Here is a 20,303-nt window from a genome sequence, read left to right as displayed (position 1 = left end):
TGCAGAATATAGTCTCAAAACGCCATCGTTGTTTCCAGGCTGCATCACGGCCCCGCGACCCCGCTGTGCGCTCGAGCAACGCCCGTCCACGCCCCCGTGACCCCTTCCCTCCAGAAAAGCCTTTGTGTTGGTCTCCGCACGTGTGCAGGTGCTGGGCCCAACCCGGGATTTCTGGGCTCTGCTCCGATATTCAGACCTCATAGTTTAGTGTCTGGGATGTGTGTGTCCACACCTTAACATTCCCTGGCTCAGACTCCAGACCCACGTGGTCTTTTCTCTGTGAGTTTAACGCAAATCCTGGGAAGGGTGGAGGGGGGGGGACAGAGCTGGGTCGATGGCCAGGACACGGCCACCACAGCCTTCATCAAAGCCTGCAGGAGCCAGCTGCGGAGAGAGGGCACCTGGGGAGAGGGAGGGCACTCTGGCCCCAAGGGTCCCAGGCAGTGAGTCAGAGAGGCTGCTCCAGGACCCACGGGTGGCTCCGGGTGGCCATTTATGTTTAACATTAACAGCAGCGACTTCATAATAATGTGAGAAGCTGGCTGACTTCCCAACTCACCTGGTCATCCAGAAGCAGCTCACAGAACTCCAGGAGCATCAATTTCTGCCGCTTACGTTACCTTGGTGGCCCGGTCCCTGTGCGCCGGGGCGGCCAGCCCAGGGGAGGGAGCGCTGAAAGGGAAAGGGGTCGGCTCTCAGCGTGGTATCAGCATCATGCCACCAGAGGGCACCACCAGACCACAGATGTCCCCGTGCCACACAGGCCACAGACTCCTACCCGGGGCTCTTCCAGGCCTGTGGTCCACACACACGGACACCTAATGCCTACTGCGTGCCAGTGAGGTCTCTGCCCTCAGTAGACATCAGTATGAGAAAGAGAATATACAGTTATATACTGTGACTCGTGCTATAAAAGAACAGTAAGGAGAGGGAACATCAGGATGGACATCACGGAGAATGAGAAATCAGGTAAGGGCCGGGGAGAGAATAGCCATGCAAAGGCCCTGGGGCAGGGAAAGGCTGGTTTATTGCAGTCTATCCACTAGGTTAGTGAGAGTTCTGTCTCTTTGACATCAACCCGGAATTGGAGCTGCTTAAAACCAGAGAATGCTGGGGTAGGAGGAGCTGCTGGAGCCCACATGGCCCAGCCTGCTGGGCTCAGAGAAGGTGCCCGGGGGCCGACAAATGCCCACACGAACGGTCGTCGGCCAGGGGAGGGAGAGGCTCATCCGAAGCAGGTTTCCTAAAGCACAGGCTAGCCGTCTGCAGACAGGCCTCTGAAGACGAGGGACTTCAGACACCTTCCTCCGGGGTGGGCAGCTAGGGTCCTTGGTGGGCACACCGAGGGCAGTGGGAGCAGGGGTGACGTCTGCCGTGGAAAGCAGGGGACGGGGGCTGAGCAGCCAGGAGGGGTCCGTGCAAGGCTTTTCTCCGACCTCAGTCTAGGTGAGACCCTGTCATCTGGGCAGCAGGGGCAGTGGCCTGCTGGGTGACCTGGGCAGCCTGCCGGTGAGGGGCTCCATTCGACACCCCGACAGCTCGGTGACCAGGCGGCGCCTGTGAGGGTCCCCGCTCCACGGGCGGATTGGCTCCGAGTGGCCGTGGAATGTGGCGGAAAGAGCCTCCCAGATGCGGCTACGGTTCCCATCCCTGCCACCTTCCAGCCGCGTGGCCTGGGGCGCCGCCTTCCCCTCCGTGCCTCAGTGTCCTCGTCTGCAAGATGATGGCTAACGGTTCTGCCTCCTGCGGTCTGCGGGGGGACTGGGGCCACGGGGCTGGCCGCGACGCCCGTGCGCGGCAGGTACTCGGGAAACGTAGTGCCCGCTACGGGGTGGGGGCTTCGCGGCCACGCAAGACCTCACGCCCGCCCGCCGTGCAGCGGGCGGTTGGGTACCTCGTCCGTCTCTTTTGCCCTTTTCTTGGTTTTTCCGGACTAACCCTGTGTTCTCGCCTGAGATGGTCTTGCGGGCTTTTTTTTTTTTTTTTTTTTTTTAAACAAATAAAAACTCAAGCAGCTCAACAAAACTGAGTCCGTTTACAACAAAGTCCCACCAGAGCAGACGTTTAAACAGGCCACGGCTTAGGTCTTGAGAAGCCAGAAGCATCTCGATGTTTGCCCGGGCCTTTCTCCGCTGGGGGGTTCTTTTCCACCTGCCCTCCCTTCTCCCAGCAGAGCCCGAGGAGGTGGGGGCGGCCGTCCAGGTGCTGGACCAGGGGTGGGCACTCTGCCCCCGGCTGCGGGAGACGCTGCGGGCTGGTGCTTGACCCGGATGTGGCCCCGGGGCTTAGGTAAAATACCTTGAGTGAGTCTCACGCGTACAGATCAGGAGAGCTCGCCTGGAAATGCAGAGTCACGGCTTCCCTGGGTCCCGGTTCCTGCCTGGCCAACCCAGCTGGCAGCCGCTCCCCTAAATGCACACGCGCCCAGGACAGCATTTGAATTGTTTTTATTTTTATTTTTTAAAGTGAGCTCTGTGCACAGTGTGGGGCTCGAACTCACGACGCCGAGATCAGGTCGCATGCTCTGCCGACTGAGGCAGCAACGTATCGAAGCGAAGTTCGCGTGACATAAAACTAAGCGTTTTAAAGTCAGCAGTCGAGTGGCATTCCGTGCCCCCCGAGCGTTGGGCACCCCCACCCCGGGAAGCCCCGCGCCCGTCAGCTGCCGCGCCACTCCTCCCCCGCTGGGGACCACCCATCCGCTTTGCCTCTGTGGGTTTGCGCCTGCCGGACGCTTCTCATAGACGGGGTCGCACAAGTACGGTCGCCTCCCTTCACGGGGCGCGTCTTCAGGGGCCATCCGCGTCGTAGCCCGGGTCACAGCTCCGTCCCCCACCTCGACACGCGTCTGCCCCCCGGGCGCCCAGCCCCTGTCCCCACCCCACCGAGACTGCTGGCTCCCTGCAGCCCCGAGGGCCACTCACGCTAGCAGCTGGCATCCTCTCCGGGAGCACGGGCCCACACGGCTGGCCACAGAGTGACGTCCTGGCCGGTCCCTGCCCGGACATTCACGCCCGTGTCTGTGTGCACGCGTGCGTTACGCGACGGCCACATAACTGTCGGGCACGTGGCTGGTTTTCACTCGATGGTGTATCTTGGGGATCATTCCACACCCACGCAGAGACCCCCACCTTGTTCCCTGCTTCCCAGGGTTGCACTGCACGGCTGCCATACCTACGTGGGGACGGAGGCCCCCGGCCCTCTGCCACCGTGACCCTCGGGTGTGGGCCAGCCCTGCCCGCGCTCCCACACCCAGCCTGGCCGAGCCCTGGGCCCCATGCTGGATGGGAGAGGGAGGTCAGAGATGTCCTCTGGTTTCCTGGCCTCTAACCTCAGGGCCAGCTCCGTCAGGACCAACGCCTGACGGCATTTGTACCTCACGGACAGGGGGGAGATGCCTATTAATTGAATGAATGAAAAAGTGGATGGCCCCTTCTCATTGTTTAAGGCCTAGATCAGATGTCACCTCCTCCAGGAAGCCTTCCCAGGGTCTTGGCCCTTCCTCTGGGCCCGCGGGCCCCTATGCTCGGCACAGCACGTAAGCCCACTGGTTGTGGCCGATGGGTGCGGTGTTGGCGGCCACCACACTGGCCTCCACTGGTCCTGGTATCTTCCAGGGGTGGGCAGGACCCCAGCACAGAGCCAGGGGTGAACGGAGAGGCAACAATGCCCGGCACACAGCCAGGGGACGAACGGATGGGGAAATTCACATCTGTCGTCATCAACGCCACATCTGAGCACAACGAACAGTTTCTAGGTCCACCCAGCTCTGCAGTCACACCCATTTTGCAGACGAGGAAGCTGAGGCTTTGAGAGATTCAGCATCTTGCGTGATGCCACACGGTTCCTAAGCGGAAGCCCGGCTGACCCGCTGACCACATCTCTCCGGCTCTTCCCCACCCTCCTGTCGGGGCTGGAAGGGACCACAGGAGCAGAGTGTGCCGGGGATGCTGGGTGGTGAGCTGAAGTTCAGGGGGAGGTGGGAAACACCACCCACGGCCTGGCTCTCTCCGGGATGCCGGCGTGGAGCATGAGGACAAGGGGGAAAGAGGTGACCCGTGGCCACGTTGTGTTTGCACACACTCTGTATAAGAACCAAGGCTGGGGACCAAGCCCTTGGCAATGGCAGGGAAGGGGCTGGACAAAGAGCCAGTCCCCGAGCAGACCCACCGGACCGTCCTCAAAGCCATTCCCCCAGCCTCGGCGCCTCCTGAGGCTGGGGCCGCTATATTGGCCCCAAAGTCCAGGTCATGATCTGCCCCCCTCACCGCTCCTTTGGGGACAGTGGGAGGGAGGAACCCGTTCACTAAAGGGAGACTGAGGATGTCAAAAGGCTTCAGCTAAAAGAGAAGCAAAGGGGAGCCAGGAGCTCGTAAGATGATGCACACGCACAAACACATCTACACGACGGGTCCCCCCCCCCCATTAGATGTCTTCGCCCACTCAGCTTCCTCCTCCTCCCTGCCTTCCGGAGTTCTGTTGTTCCCAGGCTGGTTCCAGGTTTTAGGCAGAACTGGGGGGAAAGAGAGGGAACCAGGACCTACAGAGGCAGGAGAACCCAGGTGAGGGTTCTCCCCCTTATTGTGGAGACTCCGGACCCTAGAGAAAAGCGATGGGAAAACCAGCAAAACCGGGGAGAGGAGGCCTATGTTCATCACCGAGCAGGGCTGAGGCCGGGGAGGGGGTGCAAGGCCAAACACGAAAGCTGGATTTGGGGGGTGAGGTCTGGGGTCGCTGCAGGGGGGTAAGGGAGTCGTGGAGAAGCAGCCACAGGATTTGGGAACCCTAATGGTGGGTTAAGAAGTAGATTCCCTTAGGGGCTCAGTCAGTTAAGCGTCTGACCTCAGCTCAGGTCATGATCTCACGGTTTGTGAGTTCGAGGCCCGCATCGGGCACTCTGCTGTCAGCACACAGCCCGCTTCGGATCCTCTGTCCCAACCCCTCCCCGTCCCCCCCCCCCCCCGCCCGGCCCCTCCCCTGCTTGCTCGCTCGCTCTCAAAAATAAACATTACATTTTTTTTTTCAAGTAGATCCCCTTAATGTTTCTAGAGCATTGCAAGCACTACTCCAGATTCCTTGTGGATCACACTTGCCTGCAATGCCGTCCAGACTGTGCTATCTGGAACCCCAGCTCGTACTAGGGTCACATCCACAAAGCCCATCTCACGACGAAGAAATAACGTAATCCTCCACAGCTCGGAGAGGCTGGGGGCGTCATCATCCCACATCAAAGATGACAGAACGGAGGCACAAGGAGGTCACGTGTGTGGCCCAAGCTCACGGAGCTAGAAAGGGGCCAGACCGGGACAAAAACCCATGTTCTCCGGACCCCAAACGCTGACCTCTTTTCTCTACCCAGCTCTGCCCCTAGGGAATGATCCTATGACACCGAATCGTCTCTCTCTCTCTCTCTCCGAGTTGAGTGTTTGGGGCCAAACCTGAGTGAGGTTTGCTGCTTCCTCTGAAAAGGTTGGCCTGACCTCAGGGCACCAATGCCCGGCCACCGGCAAGAATCCCCCGTTGGTGGGGATGGGCTAGCGGGCAGGCTGTTCTGGACACAATTCAGTAGAGACTCAGATGACCCAACAGACACTCTTGCTGACTCCTGTGGTCAAGACACACGGGACAATTTCAAGGTGTCAAGGGTGGCAATGCCCAGCGCTGGCACAGAAGAGTGGGGGATGGGCTCCTCCGGTCTGTGCTGGTGGGAGTTTAAACGTGTACCACTTCTTGGAGAGCCGGCTCGACGCTGCGAATCCAATGACTTCAAAAACACGGTCTTTGACTCGGCAGCTCCACTTCGAGAAAACACAGCCCAAGGAAATAACCCTGCGCGACGTAATTATCCTCCTTCACGCATCCGTGGGCCTCAGACGAGGGCCCCGCGTGGTCAGTGGAGTTCGTATCTGACTGCTCGACTAGAACAATTTTCTCCCACAGGCTGGCTGTGCTGCCCCCAAAATGGGACGGCATGCTGGCTGCTTTTAAAAATAGCACCTAATGAGGCATACAAATTTCTATTTATGTCGTGGGGCTCGGCTTCCCATTCCAGAAGCCACAGGATTTTCAGTCTGGAGCGGACCTTAGGGAATTTCGAGTCCCAACACTTCCCAAAGCGTTATCGCCTGAGAGGGCAAGTTAAAGGGCGGGCGAGATGCTTTTGGGGAGCGAATGATCACGGGTGACGGGAAAGTGGAAGCTGTTCTTCCCTGCGGGACTTCTCAGGGCCTTTGCCCTACGATGGGCACTGCAGGCAGAGGGAGGGTGCGGTGTTTCTGAGCCATGTTTGGCCACTGCCTTCATCTTCTGGGGGCTGCTGTGACAAAGGACCAAGAACTGGGGGTCCTGAAGCAAAGGACGTGTTCTCTCACAGCTCTGGTGGCCGCGAGCCCGAGATGAAGGCCTCGGCGGGGCCGAGCTCCCTCTCACGGCTCCAGGGGACGATCGGTTCTTGGTGGCCCCAGGCCACCAAATTTCCTCTTCCTACAAGGACCCCACATCTTTGCGCCAGGGCCTACCCCACCCTAGTATGACCACCTCTAAACTTGACATCTGCTCAGACTCTATTTCCAAATAAGGTCACGTGTTACAGATGGCCACGAATGGTCGGGCCAACTGTTCACCCCGACAAGACGGAGAGCCTTGGAGCCTTCTAAGCTGGGGAGGCAAAGGAACACCCCCTGACCTGCCGCATTGGGACGGAACGGAGGGGCGGTGAGCGGGGGGCACAGGGACAGCAGCGGGGAGCCCCCGGTGAGGTCCGGGCAAGAGGGGACGTGGCTCGGGCCAGGCGGAGGCAGGTGCAGGTGGGGGGAAGCGGCTGGCCCTTGGGCTGCATTTTGAACACCCAGCATCTGAACGTGTGACCCCAGAAAATGAGGCATCGGGGGGTAGGGGCCCGAGACGTCAGAATGACAGAGGTGCCCTCAGGGGGGACAGCCAGCTGGTTACCAGACAGTTTCGGGAGGTCTGTTTTGCCACCAGGGACCAGCCGGTCCCCTAGTATAGCCGTCAGCCCCAGCTGCAGCCCGCTCCTGTTTCCAGAGAGGTCCCACTCCCAGAATGGCCCACAACGCCCCCCGGCCCCGAGCCACCTCCCATCTCACGCCCCAGCGGCCTACACTCTGCCTTGCACCCCAACTTTCTGTGCCCCACGTGCGTGTCCTGTGGGACACGCCTGCCTCCCTGCCAGACCGGCCGGACCTTCCGCCGGTCACTCCCCCTCTAGGGGCCTTGCTGTCCCCTTCTGAAATACAGGGTTCCAGGGCTGGAAGGCGGTCATCGGGCGGTCGCCCTCCCAGCCCCCGTGGCTCTGCAGGAACAGCACCCCGCCCACACGCACGGGGCCCACGGAGCCTTCCCGGCAGGCGGTGTGTGCCTGGCCTGTTCTGGGGACGGCAGGCCGTACCCGGTCTGACCCCCCGCTCCAGGACGGGCGCCACTGTGGGTGCCCAGCAGACAACAGGGCCTGCACAGTGCAGGAGAGGTCACCTGGGTGGGGAGGCTCCTGTGGCTTCTGGTGGCTCTCAGTGGCGGTGCGGCTTGGGCTGGGCTGACCAGTCGGGCTCCAGGAGTCCAGCGGCCACAACCTCAGGCCTGGACGGAGCCTGCTTCTGTTTCGACAGGGCCGAGGGCGGTACGAGCTCAGGGAAACGGGTCGTGCTGCCCGGGCTGGAGTCACTGACCAGCTCGCTGCCCCACAGTCGCCTCCCAGGCTCTCCACGAAGCAGGTCACAGAGCCAGGCGGCTGTCCTCATTTGAGCTCGGAAATTTCTTGACCTCTCCCCTCTGCCGGGAACTCCGAGGACTCGGTCCAACATCTGGGCGGGAAGGAGGCTGACCCGGGCGGGCAGCGGGAGATGCGGTTGTGGAGAGCTGAGCAACGGCGTGGGTGTGAGGAGCCCCCCGAGAGCCTTGGTTTTTCCATCTGGGAAACGGGGTGTCGCCGGCCGCCTTCCCTTCAGAAAAGAGCAGCTTAGCCCCCAACAATGGAGGAAGCCCGTAAGCTGTGGACAGAGGCCAGCCTTGCCCTTGGACGTGTTCAGAGGGAAGGAGACCAGCACGTTCTCTCGCGTCCGTCTGAGCGGTGACCGGAGGGTGACAGTGGCAGTGGGCGCGGGCAGGTCCCGGGGCTGTTGTAACAAAGGGCCACCAGCTGGGAGCTTAGCCCAGCGGAGGCGCAGTTCTGGAGGCGGGGGGTCTAAGGTCAAGGCACGGGCAGGTGGCCCTCTCTCTCAGGGACGCTCGCTCGCTGCCCCGGCTTCGGGCACCCCAGCAGTCCTGGCGTCCCTGGGCTTACCGACCTGTCACTCCAACCTCCACCTCCACCTCGGTGTGTCTAAGTTCCACTCTTCTCACAAGGACCCCGGTCACTGGATCGAGGCCCACCCTAATCCAGCACGACCCCACTCCCCCGGACATCTGCAAAGACCCTATTTCCAAATCAGGTCACTCACAGGTTTGGGGGTAACCTGTCTTTCTGAAGGACACGTCCTTCTCGTGCTGATGGCCCTCCTGGCCATTTTGGGGGAGGGGGGACAGCCAGGCACAGCCGGGGACCCCTGGGCTGTCCCACCTGCTCTCACAAACGTACGTTCCGCGTGTTTCCCTTCCGGGGGCGGCCGGCCAGAGGTCAGCCAGCTGCCCGCTGGCAAAGCCAGGCCAGGGCTGGGCCGTGACCCGGGGACGGAGCCCAGCATCCCAGCGCCAGCCCCGCACCCAGGCCGAGTCAAGGATGGGCGGTGAGAGCAGGAACTCCCGGCAGAAAGAAACAGGTGCCTTTGCCTATCGGATCACAGAATGGCTTGACATTGTCGAGAGGGCCCCGTGTGATTTCCAGGCCATGTGCACAGACCCCACGACAGCACCAGCCCGGCCAGTCCTCTGGACCGGGACCGGATTGGCTCACACGCTCCCTGGAGGCTGGCCCTGCACGGGGTGTTTGCCAGCCCAAATAACACACTGCCCAGAGAGGTTTGGGGACCAGCCTGAGGTCACACAGCCAGCAGTCAGGGTGTACACGACGGGCCAGGGGCCTTGCCTCCCGTCCTGCCAGCAGGAACCTCGTAGCCTTTATCCACCAGGATGGCGTCTGGCAGAAAAATCTCCACACACGGGAACCAGGGCAGCCTTCCTCACAGCTTTACAGCGGCAGCCAGGAAGAAAATGTCACCCTCGCATGCCCATCCTGCCTGGGAGCCGCCGGGGGCTCAGGGCGGCTGGACTCCCCGCTTGGGCCTCTGGAGGTCACGTCACTGAGCATCAGCTTCCTCCACGGTGACACGATCATGAGCTGCAAGGCCTGAGTGGTCGAGAGGATTAGGGACCTCCTCCCAGCAAGCAGGCACACAGTAGGTGCCTGGGAAAGGTGACGTTTCGATTTTCTATTGCTTCTGGAACCAGTTTCTGCCAACGTAGCAGCTGAAACCACACAGACTGTCCGCATCCTGGAGGTCAGAAGTTGAGCACAGGTCTCACTGGGCTCAATCAAGGTGTTCGCAGGGCCGGGTTCCTTTCGGGGGCTCCAGGGGACCACCCCACTCCCTGCCTTTCTAGCTTGTAGCTGGGTGTTTTCCTGGGCTCCTGGCCCTTGCAGGGGTGTTCACAGCCAGCAAGTATCTTCCCGAGCCTTCTTCTCTTTCCCTGATCCCAGCTGGAAAGGTTCTGGAATTTTAGGACTCAGTGGTTACCTTGGGCCCATCTGGGCCACCCAGGACGACCTCCGTATCACAAGCTCCCAAACCCAGTCGTGTCTGCAAAGTCCCTTTTGCTGTGTGAGGTCACATACTCACGGGTTCCGGGAATTGGGGCAAGGACGTCTGGCAGGGAGGAGGGGGGGGGGGGTTGTTTTGCTGACCACAGGTGAGTGGAGCTGAATTCCATCGAGCGAGGGAAGCCGGGCCTGGGCTCGGGCAGTTCTTTTCGGAGGCAGAGGATTCCACTAACACCAGCTCATTCAAGAACTATCTCCATCCTTCTGTTGTTTTTGATTCTCTCCAAAGAGGCTCTGTCTAGCCAAGGAGACTGGGTCAGGGCTGCCAAACCTTCGCTTCCAAATAAACCCTACTAGGAAATTTCCATGGGACCAGGCCCTTTTCTTCCCTCACAAACCTGCCTGAAAGCCCAAGCCCAAGCCAGGCTTCTTGCGGGAAGGCCATCGGACCCCATGCTCTCCAGAATGGGGCTTTTGTTGTCTTGCTGTTGATTTTCTTTTGTTGGTTTTTCCGCGTCAAGCTACGTGGCATGCAGGCAAAGCGAACTTGGTTTAGGACATCATCATCAACTTGGAAAGGGTTTTGCAGCCCTCCTTGTCAAGAGGGCCTAAAGCATCCCCGCCTAGATTCTTTGGGGCTCTGTCCCCATTGCCTTCAAGGACTGCTCAGCCGTCTCGCAAGCCCGGCACGTTCGCAGGGAGCGTGTCTTAGGCCAACACGCAGCCAGGCACACAAATCCCACCCGCCTAACGCCCTGCATCCCTTGACCTTGATTTACCAACACAGTATTTACCAACGGGCTCGGTGTCGGCCGTTACCGCGTGGATTAAATGCGTTTGTTTTGGATTTCAAACAGGTTGCAGGGACAGACATCATCCTGTGAGTTCGCCCCACGGTGCTGGTGTCCCCACTTTCCTGAGGAGGGTATGGGTGGGACAGGGGAGGGGACTGGGTCATGGCCACTCAGCTGCTAAGGGGCAGGTCTGGGGCTGGAGGCTGAGTCTCATCACTTTACATCGTTCCAGTCTCCGGTGGCAACACTCTCTACGGTGATAAGAAATCTACGTGGTCAGGGCGCCTGGGTGGCTCAGTCGGTTATGTGGCCGACTCCAGCTCAGGTCATGATCTCACTGTCTGTGAGTTCAAGCCCCAGGTCGGGCTCTGTGCTGACGGCTCAGAGCCAGGAGCCTGTTTTGGCTTCTGTGTCTCCCTCACTCTCTGCCCCTCCCCTGCTCATGCTCTGTCTCTCTCTGTCTCAAAAATAAATAAAACATTAAAAAAAATTTTTTTTTTCAAAGAAATCTATGTGGTTTTCGTTCCAGCTTCCGGGCATAAGAGCTCTCCTAAAACCCTAGTAACTTCTTCATACGGGCATCTTTGCTTATCCCTAAGGAGACTGCTTCAATCACACCTGAGTCTGTGCTAATGAGGTGACCCTTGTGGCTGGGTAATGAGAAGGTTGGAATTTGCAGCCCTACCCCCAAGCTCCAGGCAAGGGAGAGGGGATGGAAACTGAGTCAGTCACCAGCGGCCGGTGACTACTCCCGTCATGCCTTCCTAACGGAACCTGTATAAACACTCTGAATGAAGGGGTTTGGAGAGCCTCCGGCTTGGTGAATGCACCCATGTGCCGGGAGGGTGGCACCCCCCAATCTCCATGGGACAGCTCGTCCTTCTGGACCTCGCCCTGTGCACCCCTTCACCTGGCTGTTCATTTGCGTCCTTTATAATAAAACAGTAAATGGAAGTAACATTTCCCTATGAGCTGATCCAGCAGATTCTCAAACCTGAGGAGGGGGTGGGGGGAACCCTCAAAGTACAGCCAAGTCGGACAGAAGTGTGGGGGACCTGGGGACCCCCTGTTTGTGACTGGCATCCTAAGTGGGGCAGTCTTGGGGGTCTGAGCCTTACACTATGGGGACTCCAGGTAGCGTCAGGATCGAATTAAGTTTAGGACACCCAGTCAGTGTCCACGGTGAGCTGGAAAACCCATTCATTTGGTGTCAGAAGTGTTATAAGTAAAAAAACAGATCTGTACTCCTTCGTGCATTCGCTCACTCAGCGTTTGGTAAGTTCATCAAGTCAACTTTGTGCTGCTGATAAAGTGATGGACCAGAAAGGCACATTCCCTGTGCTCCACAGCCACGGCCCCCCCGGGACCCTGCCTCCCAGGACCGCTGTGTCACAGCAGACATTCTGGGTCAGTTGGTATGGGGTGGGGCCATCCCTCGGGTAATTCTTTAAATTCCTTTTTAATTTAGGTATGTGGCAGGCTGAATAATGGTCCCCAAAGACACCAGGTCCTAATCCCTGGAACCTACACACATTAGCTTCCATGGCAAAGAGTTTCCAGATACGACTAAGGATCTTGAGATGCGTCAACGATCCCGGATCATTAGGTGGGCCCGAGAGCGATCACTTGTGTCCCTATAGGGAGGCAGAGGGAGATGCGACCACAGAAGCAGAGATGGGAGGGATGTGGCCACAAGCCGAGGACAGCTGTCAGCCACCAGAAGCCAGAAGAGATGAGGAAGGATCCTCCCCGAGAGCCTTCGGAGGGAGCAGGGCCTTGACACCTCGATTTCACAGTTCCGGCTTCCAGAACTGAGAGAGAATAAATGCAGTTCTCTCACACCCCCAGATTGATCGTATTTTCCTACAGCGATCACAGCAAACCAACACAAGGAAGGGCTCACATTCGGTGAGAGGCGCAAATCATCAGCGCACGACCCCGGGCACACGTAGCCACACGTCACTCTGTAGGCCACCACGGAACATCCCCAGCATGCCCGGAACGCACCCTGGACATAACTCGCTCTCCCCACCGCTGCCCGAACAGATTAGTTCTGCCTGTTGTAGAGCCTCATATACACGGGATCACACGGCGTGGGCTCTGACAGGAGGCTGCTTTCTCTCCGCTCACCATCAGTGAGATTCCCGCAGGTCGTTGGTTTTTTTCCTTCTCTATGGATATCATTCCACCGTGCGAAGAGATCATAATTGGTTCATCTATTCTGTTGACGGGCCCTGGGGTTGCTCGCAGTTACCAGCTATTACCCACGAAGCTGGTAGGAACCTGAGCCTGTGGTCTTTTGCGGACATACGCGGTCATTTATCTCAGACCCACACCTGGGTCTGGGCTGGTGCGGTTCTGTACCTCCCAGGTGATCCAAATGCGTCATCAGGTGTGAGAACCGGGGCTCTAGACTGGCGGTCCCCAAATGGGGCTGCCTTTGCCCCCCAGGGGACCCTTGGCAAGGTCTGGAGACGTTTGGGTCGTCGCAGCTCAGATGGGGGGGGGGGGACACGCTAACAGATTCTAGTGGACGCAGGTCGGGGAGGCCGCTAAGCATCCTACTGCACGGAAGGCAGCACCTGCCCGCCCCCTCCCCGCCCCCGCACACACGCGCACCGCCAGGAATTATCCGGCCCCGATGGCCAGGAGGCCTGAGAAACCCTCCTGCAGACCGATGTCACGACCACGCGCATGAGTAACCCACCTGCACGAAAGCTGCAGCGCAGAGAACCCGGTTCCTGCGGAGAGGCGGGCCGGGCCGGCAGCGGTGAGGGGCGGAGCCGCGGGCAGCTCTTTCTCGAGCTTCGTGGAGATCTTTCTCGAGTGGCCTCCTCCGCTGTGGGCCTTGAGCCGCGGCTCTGAGGCGACTCCCTGCGGCACGGGGGCGCTGGGTGCATTTCTGACACCGCTCCCCCGTTCTGCAGTTTCTTCCCGGGTCTGTTGGTTCCAGGGACACGGAAAGCCCCCCCCCCCCCGCCCGCGTGGGTGGGGGGTTGGGAGGCGGGACGCACGTCTTCTCAGGCGCTGCTGCCGAGGTTTGCTGAGCGAGGGGAGGGGTGGGCTTCCCAGGCTGCGCTGTTCCAGGCGCAATTCCAGGCAGCGTGGCGCAGGGGGCGCTGCAGTGAGGTTGGCGTGTTCGTCCGCCGGGGGATGCCTAACGGTGTCGCGCGGGCAATCTCGGGGCCTCCGTGTGCGGGGGCGATCGGCTGGCTGTCCACCACCCCCTTTCCTCTTCCTCCTTCCACCTCTCCCAGCATCCCTTGCGGTCAGGTGCGGCCATGTGACTGAGTGCAGGTGGAAGCCGAGCTGCTCGTAAAAGCCTCCCACACCTGCCCCTCCTGCCTCTGCCCTACCTGCCAGCTGGGAGCAGAGGGCGGCTGGTGGGTGGCGCAGCCACAGACAGGAACAGCCTGGTCCCTGAGTCCGCCTGCTGGAAAAGCCACCCGCCTTACGCCTGCTTGGTGCTACTGAGCCGAAAACAAACTCCGGGCGTGCGAAGCCACTGAAATGTGGAGGCCGGCTTGTTATAGCAGCTAGCGTGTCCTTAACTGGCACCCCAGGCTTCCCCAAACTGGGGATCGGGTTGGCGCTCCAGTCTTCCCCAAACTGGGGGGTCTGATTAGCGCCCCAGGCTGCCCCAAACTGGGGATCGGGTTGGCATCCCAGGCGTCCCCCAGACTGAGGGATCTGATTAGCGCCCCAGGATTCCCCAAACTGGGGATCGGGTTGGCGCCCCAGGCTTCCCCAAACTGGGGATCGGGTTGGTGCTCCAGTCTTCCCCAAACTGGGGGGTCTGATTAGCACCCCAGGCTGCCCCAAACTGGGGATCGGGTTGGCATCCCAGGCTTCCCCCAGACTGAGGGATCTGATTAGCGCCCCAGGATTCCCCAAACTGGGGATCGGGTTGGTGCTCCAGTCTTCCCCAAACTGGGGGGTCTGATTAGCGCCCCAGGCTGCCCCAAACTGGGGATCGGGTTGGCATCCCAGGCTTCCCCCAGACTGAGGGATCTGATTAGCGCCCCAGGATTCCCCAAACTGGGGATCGGGTTGGCGCCCCAGGCTTCCCCAAACTGGGGATCGGGTTGGTGCTCCAGTCTTCCCCAAACTGGGGGATCTGATTAGCGCCCCAGGCTTCCCCAAACCGGGGATCCAGTGGGCACCCCAGGCTTCTCCAAACTGGGCATCGGGTTTCAAGTCCACTCCAGTAAGAAGTGATTCCTCCCCCAACAAGGACCTGCAAGCAGAACGAGGATGAGGTGCTGAGGCACCACCGAGCGGCGTGTGACCCGGGAGAGGGCAGAGGCTCTGGCGGCAGCGGGCGTCTCTCGGCCATCGAAGAGGGTTGTCGAGATCCCCGGACGGGCGCTCGGAGGTGCAAACGCGAGTGAACCGTTCTTTGCTCTAGCTCTTGTCAACTGTAATATGTGCACATAATCACGTTAATTTACACATAATTGAAGTCACGTTGGCTCTCGGGAAGCACACTTTCTACTCTGGCCTGTCACGAAATCCGCGCAAACTGAACTCAGGCTCTCACGGCAGGACTCTGGCGCCCTTAGCGCCCCACTGGTGTCCTGTCGCTTGTGTTTCGTTGTCTGAGCCGTGGGACTCTGAACCCGGATACTACTTGGATCCCTCCCCGGCTTGGCTGTCCTGTGACCCTCCAGCAGGGTCACCGTGCGCCTCTCCCGCCACGAGCGCGCCCACCTGACCCCTGGGCCATATTCCGCTCTCCCCACTGGGGCCCCCAGAACTTCTCGAACCCAACACGCCGCACACAAGCTGTGGGAAGCAGGCCCTTCTGTCAGGCTCCTTCCCGGTCCCCACCAACGGCCTCCATCCCGTGTCACAGGGTCCCCAGTGCCTGTGTTTCCCGGGTTCCCAGAGTGAGGCCAGCGTGGGCACTGGAGAAGCGGGGTGCCCCTCCTCCCTCGCGGCTACCTCTCTGGTGGCCGAGGGTCTCCTCCGTGGCTCCTGCTCCCTCCCAGACCCCGGCACGCCTGTCCCTTCCTCCCAGACCTGGAGGCCACGTCCGGCGCAGCCGAGCTCCGGTCACAGCGCAGCCCTCCGTGGCCCGCACGACCAGCTCCCCGCGTTCGGTTTGCTCTGTGGAAGTGCTCGGAGGAGCGTGTTTCCCGGGCTGGACCCCAATTGCCACGCGGGCCTCCACCCCTCCCACCTGCCTCTCTTGATCCCCCCCCCCCCCCGCCAGCACTTCCTTCCTGCCTGGGATGCACCCACCCTGCAGCCGCCCCTCCGATTCACGCGGAGGCCAGTCTTCCCCAGGGTGGCACTTTACGGGAGAACACTCGGGTCTAGGAGCTCCAGAAGCATCGTCACGTGCATTTGGACACCCGACTTTCAAGACCACTGACTAAGGACTTGAGAAAACCACAGGAAGTTACTTTGAAGCTCAGAGCTGAGCCCGTAGCCCTTTGTGTCTGATCTCCTGCCCGGGCCCAAGCCGCATTTCATGGCTGGTTGTGACAGCAGAAGGCGTGCTGATGGGGGGCCCCCCAAAAGAAAATCTCTGACCCGCTTTATACCATTCCTCCCCCCCTGGAGAAGTAAAGCCAGCAGCCAGCAAGCGACAGAGCGTATCCACGGGAGCAAATTTGCTGCAGAAACAGGTGATATGTTTGCCCCAGCGTGCCTGGTCTCTCCGGAAGGACAGAAGTTGCTGCTAACCGGGACGGAAACGGGGTGTGGGTGACAGGAACGCGGGGTTCTTGACCATCCCTCTGGCGTGTTATACTGGGCAAGGGTGTTACTTTCTGCAAACGGGGGCGGAAAAACATCGCATCCCTCTTTCCAAAAAGTCTGGTTGGCTCGATTCATCCTGTCTGAAACACAGGGGAAAAAAATGGAAAAAACAGCTGCCGAGAGTCTCCAGCTCGGGGCTTCCCTGAGCCAGACTGAGCCCTGGCCTGCCGTTCGTGATAAGCATTTGCGGGCTCAGGCGGAGACGGGTCCCAAGCACACAAGGGAGGGTGTGGGTGCGGCCGCCGGATCTCCCGTCTTCTGGCTGCTGGGGGCTTATCTGCCCCCGGTAATGCGGAGGATTAGACTCGCCGTCGTCCCGTCCCTCCTCACTGGCTGGCTGAGCACTCGCACAGACTCATCTGAGGTCTGAGATCAAAGGTCAGAGATGACTAAAGGGACGGTGATCAGGATCCCTCCCTTCCCTGTCTGAAGTCAGACCCAGACCGGGCCCCTCTGGAGGAAACCCGGGCCAGGCAGACCTCCCATTGCCTGTATCTGCTGCAGGCAGCGGTTGGGTCCTACTGGCGTGTCCTGGAGAGCCTGGCTTGGTGGCATGCCTCGGGAGGCTGGCGCCTGTGAGCTGTGTCCACCAGCATCAACGGGGCGGGCGTCCCAGAAGGACTGTGTCTCCGGACTCCGCAAGGAAGGCTTAGAACTCCGGCCGCGGTTCCTACGGCCTGGGGCCGCCCAGGAGCATCGAAGACGCCATTCCTCAGGCCGCCACCAGAGGGCACTGTCCAATGCCACATCACCGCTCCCCGTCTGAAACCTTCCGGGGCTCCCCGCCGCCCTTAGGAGAAAGCCCCGATTCGTAAATCCGGCTTACCGGGCCATGCCGATATAGCCACTGCCCCTCCTGGCTTCTTCTCACCTTCGCGCTCTGCTCCAGCAATAAGGGCTGTCTCTGTCTCGCAGTTCCCGCAAAAGATGACATTTCCTGCGGCCGCGGGGCTTCTGTCACCCCCACGCCCGCCCGCCCACTTGTCGGAAGGCTATTCCGCTCCTCATTCGCTCGCCCACTGGGCTCCCAGGCATCCTGTACGTTTGCCCTCCGACAGCCGGCCGTGCGAACGCCCCGATGAGCTTGCGTGGCCCTGAGTGGCAGCGGCGGGACCCTGCCCTCCGCGGCGGCACCTGCACGTGCAATTCTGTCGCAAATTCTGTCTTCCCAGCTAGACCCCCAGCGCACCTCGTCCCCGTCCCCGGACGCCCCAGGCCCCTACGAGGCCCGTGCAGCTTTGCGCACCGCTAGAAGGCTGCCTGCAGGGGGCGCTGGTGCCAGCCGCCAAATGCTTGTGGAGGCGGCTCTCCGGGGCGCCTACCCGGTCGGACCACCGGGATTCAGGGGGTGCGTGTTACGAGCCCCAACACACCGCCTCTGGCAGCCGTTAATTAGCTAGTAACTGATAAATCGATAGCTTTCTATCAGGACATCATTTTTCTATGAGCTTCACAAAGTAATGGCTGGATGTGTATTTAATACAAGAATTAATTTGATGGTTCAGAGAAGGGCCATCCTTCCTCCCTCTGTACTCACGAGATACATTTTCCCACTCGGCCTGAAATTTCACAGTGAGAGTGTCATTTCTTGGACGTAGGGGACACGGGGGCCTGGCAGGGGGTGTGCAGCTTGGTGGCCCTGGGGTGGCATTTGAATCTCTTTCGTGTGGGGGTCGCCCCGGTCCTTTCCTGCCAGCCCCCTGTCCTGACTTCAGCCCCGCCTTCTTCGTGGGGTTGGGATGCTGGGAAGCCAGGCTGAGAAGGCCCTCCCCTGGCAGTGAAGCCGGCCTTGCTGCTGCCTGAATCGGGGAGGGGAAGGGGGAGACCCATCGAGAAAAATTCAGCAGAAACAAATGTCTCAAAACAGTAGCTGGCCACACGTGAATCGTAACGCTGGGTCAGAGCCGCGAATCAATTGTTCTGGGCTGTCTCTCCCCCCAGTCCGTGCCTCCACCGGACAAGCTGGCAAACAGAACCATGGCCATGGCAGACATCACAGATGGATCACAGCTCTCCAGGCAGGCATCACCAATCAATCTGCGTGAGCGAGAGAATATCTGTTGGCCGCCTCTGGCCATCCTGTTGGACCTGATGTGTGTGGCACCGTGCTTGGCATGGGCATTAGGAACTTGGTAAATACTTGTTCAGCGAATGCAGGATGACGCTGCTTGTTCCCAAGACGTAACCTCTGCTGACCAAGGCCACTGCTGCACTCCTGTGGCTGTGTAGTCTGTGCACTGAACAAACACACCTGGCCGGGGCATCAGGGGCTGAAACCCAGCCGTGAGCTAGCAGTGGCCCTGGCCGTGGTGCACGGCCCGGCGATCCCTTCCGACGTTCTGGGCTTTACCTGGCCCTGGGAGACGGGGCCCAGAAACCCAAAGCCGTCGGCTTCAGACAGCAGTCTCTGTTCCAGAAAACGGAAGCTGGGCACAGAGGAGAGTCGTCGGGCCCGAGCAGGTCCCATCCACGGGGCCCTGGAGGCCCACGGTGGCTCTGGAATGGTGAGGAGAGTGGCGTGGGCGGGCTGACTGCCCAGCGCTCACCCCACTGGGTGGCCGATGGGGAACCTGACCATCAGGGCAGTAAACGGAACCCACCTGGTTCCACGTCAACACCCTAAATCTCGTCCCCGAACCACGAGAAGCACGTGATCACAGCTCGGCTTCTCCAGGCTGATTTCCCCTCACCCTCTTCACTCACAGCCGAAGACGTTCAATGGGGAGGCGAGCCCCTCTCATTCACTTCATTCAAATGCCTGTTCCCCTTTTTGAAGTACGAGGAAGTCCCAGTTCACCAGTTCAGACCCAATGCAGCAGTTTCTGTTTCTTTCAAACCTGACCCTTCATCTCCCATAGTTCCACACTTCCTTCTCACTGGCCCGGGGCCAGCCGGGTTTGCTTCCACAGCCCTGCAGGTGCGAGGCCTTGCGCAAAGCCAGCTCCAGCCGGGAGGACCAGGCCCTCCGCTTCCCTCCCCTTGGGAACGAGAGGCCACATCTCCTCCAACCTGAGAGGCACAGTCCACACTCTTAACATCTCTGAGTTGGTTTACACGTTGTACATCACTGTCCCACAGGTGGTGGTCATGACGCAGGTGTCGTGGGCTGGGCTGTGCGACCACCGTGTGTCCCGAACTCCCCCCACCCCCCCCCACCCCCCATTCAGCATCTCTGCAGGCAGGGGTGCATCTTGTATGCAGGGGTCTCTCGTCGTTGCACCATGTCATGATTGTGAAGTGGGTTTAAAGCTTTAGTCCTGACACGTGGACTCTCCTAAGAAGGGCGGCCGTCACCACGCCCTTGGTAGCGCAGAGAACGGGGACCGCAATCAGTCTGAGTGCAGAGGTGACGTGGAAGAGCCAGCGTCTGAAAGTGAAGACGTTTAGGGTCTTCCGCAACTCGTTGGTTTCTGCGGCGTTAGGCGTGCCCGAGAGTGTTATGTCTACGTGGAGATGAGTCAACAACAGCTCTTTTGCTAAGTGTCACATGAAAGCTGCATGATAAATGTCCGCTAAAACTGGAACAGTACAGAGAAGACAACACGGCCCCTGTTCAGCGATGACACACAGATTTGCGAAGCGTTCCAGAGTTTTAAACAATCCACAAAGCTAAAAGACAGCCTCCAGAACGGAAGAAGATATTTGCAAACGACATATCTGACAAAGGCTTAGTGTCCCAAATCTATAAAGAACCGATACAACTCAACACTCAAAAAAGCAAATAATCCAATTTAAAAATGGGCAGAGGGCTTCAAGAGACAAAGCAGATGAACATAAGGGAAGGGAAACAAAAATAATATAAAAACAGGGAGGGGGACGAAACAGAAGGGACTCATAAATATGGAGAACACACTGAGGGTTCCTGGAGGGGTGGTGGGAGGGGGGATGGGCTAAATGAGGAAGGGGCACTAAGGAATCTACTCCTGAAATCATTGTTGCACTATAGGCTAGCTAATCTGGATGTAAATTGAAAAAAAATTTAAAATAAAATTTTTTAAAAATGTACGTCAAAAAAAAAATGGGCAGAAGGC

At 59.5% G+C, this 20,303-nt stretch overlaps 1 protein-coding gene and 1 non-coding gene across 2 annotated transcripts; one reads left to right on the top strand and one right to left on the bottom strand.

Moving 5' to 3' along the window:
- Positions 1-324: 324 nt before the first annotated feature.
- LOC131499215 (uncharacterized) lies at positions 325-17,106 on the bottom strand. Its single transcript, XM_058707048.1, has 3 exons — positions 17,099-17,106; positions 13,214-14,743; positions 325-672 (listed from the first exon to the last, which is right to left on the bottom strand). The coding sequence occupies exons 1-3, from the start codon at positions 17,104-17,106 to the stop codon at positions 612-614; spliced, it is 1,599 nt and encodes a 532-aa protein (XP_058563031.1). The 3' UTR covers positions 325-611.
- Positions 17,107-19,759: 2,653 nt separating this feature from the next.
- LOC131500565 (U6 spliceosomal RNA) lies at positions 19,760-19,866 on the top strand. The gene has a single exon (XR_009256367.1). It is a non-coding gene; the product is annotated as a U6 spliceosomal RNA (small nuclear RNA).
- The last annotated feature ends 437 nt before the right edge of the window (positions 19,867-20,303 follow it).

Source organism: Neofelis nebulosa, chromosome 17 (assembly GCF_028018385.1).
Source record: "Neofelis nebulosa isolate mNeoNeb1 chromosome 17, mNeoNeb1.pri, whole genome shotgun sequence".
Taxonomy (NCBI): domain Eukaryota; kingdom Metazoa; phylum Chordata; class Mammalia; order Carnivora; family Felidae; genus Neofelis; species Neofelis nebulosa.
Note: the sequence above shows the minus strand (reverse complement) of the source record. Positions and strands in the feature narration are given on the sequence as shown.

Bases quoted from the DNA above. Each gene is read 5' to 3' on its own strand.
- LOC131499215 (XM_058707048.1), bottom strand. The intron at 673-13,213 runs GTGGGTTACTCA...TTTCCCTTTCAG, and splicing joins GCGCTGCAGCTTTCGTGCAG to CGCTCCCTCCCCTGGGCTGG.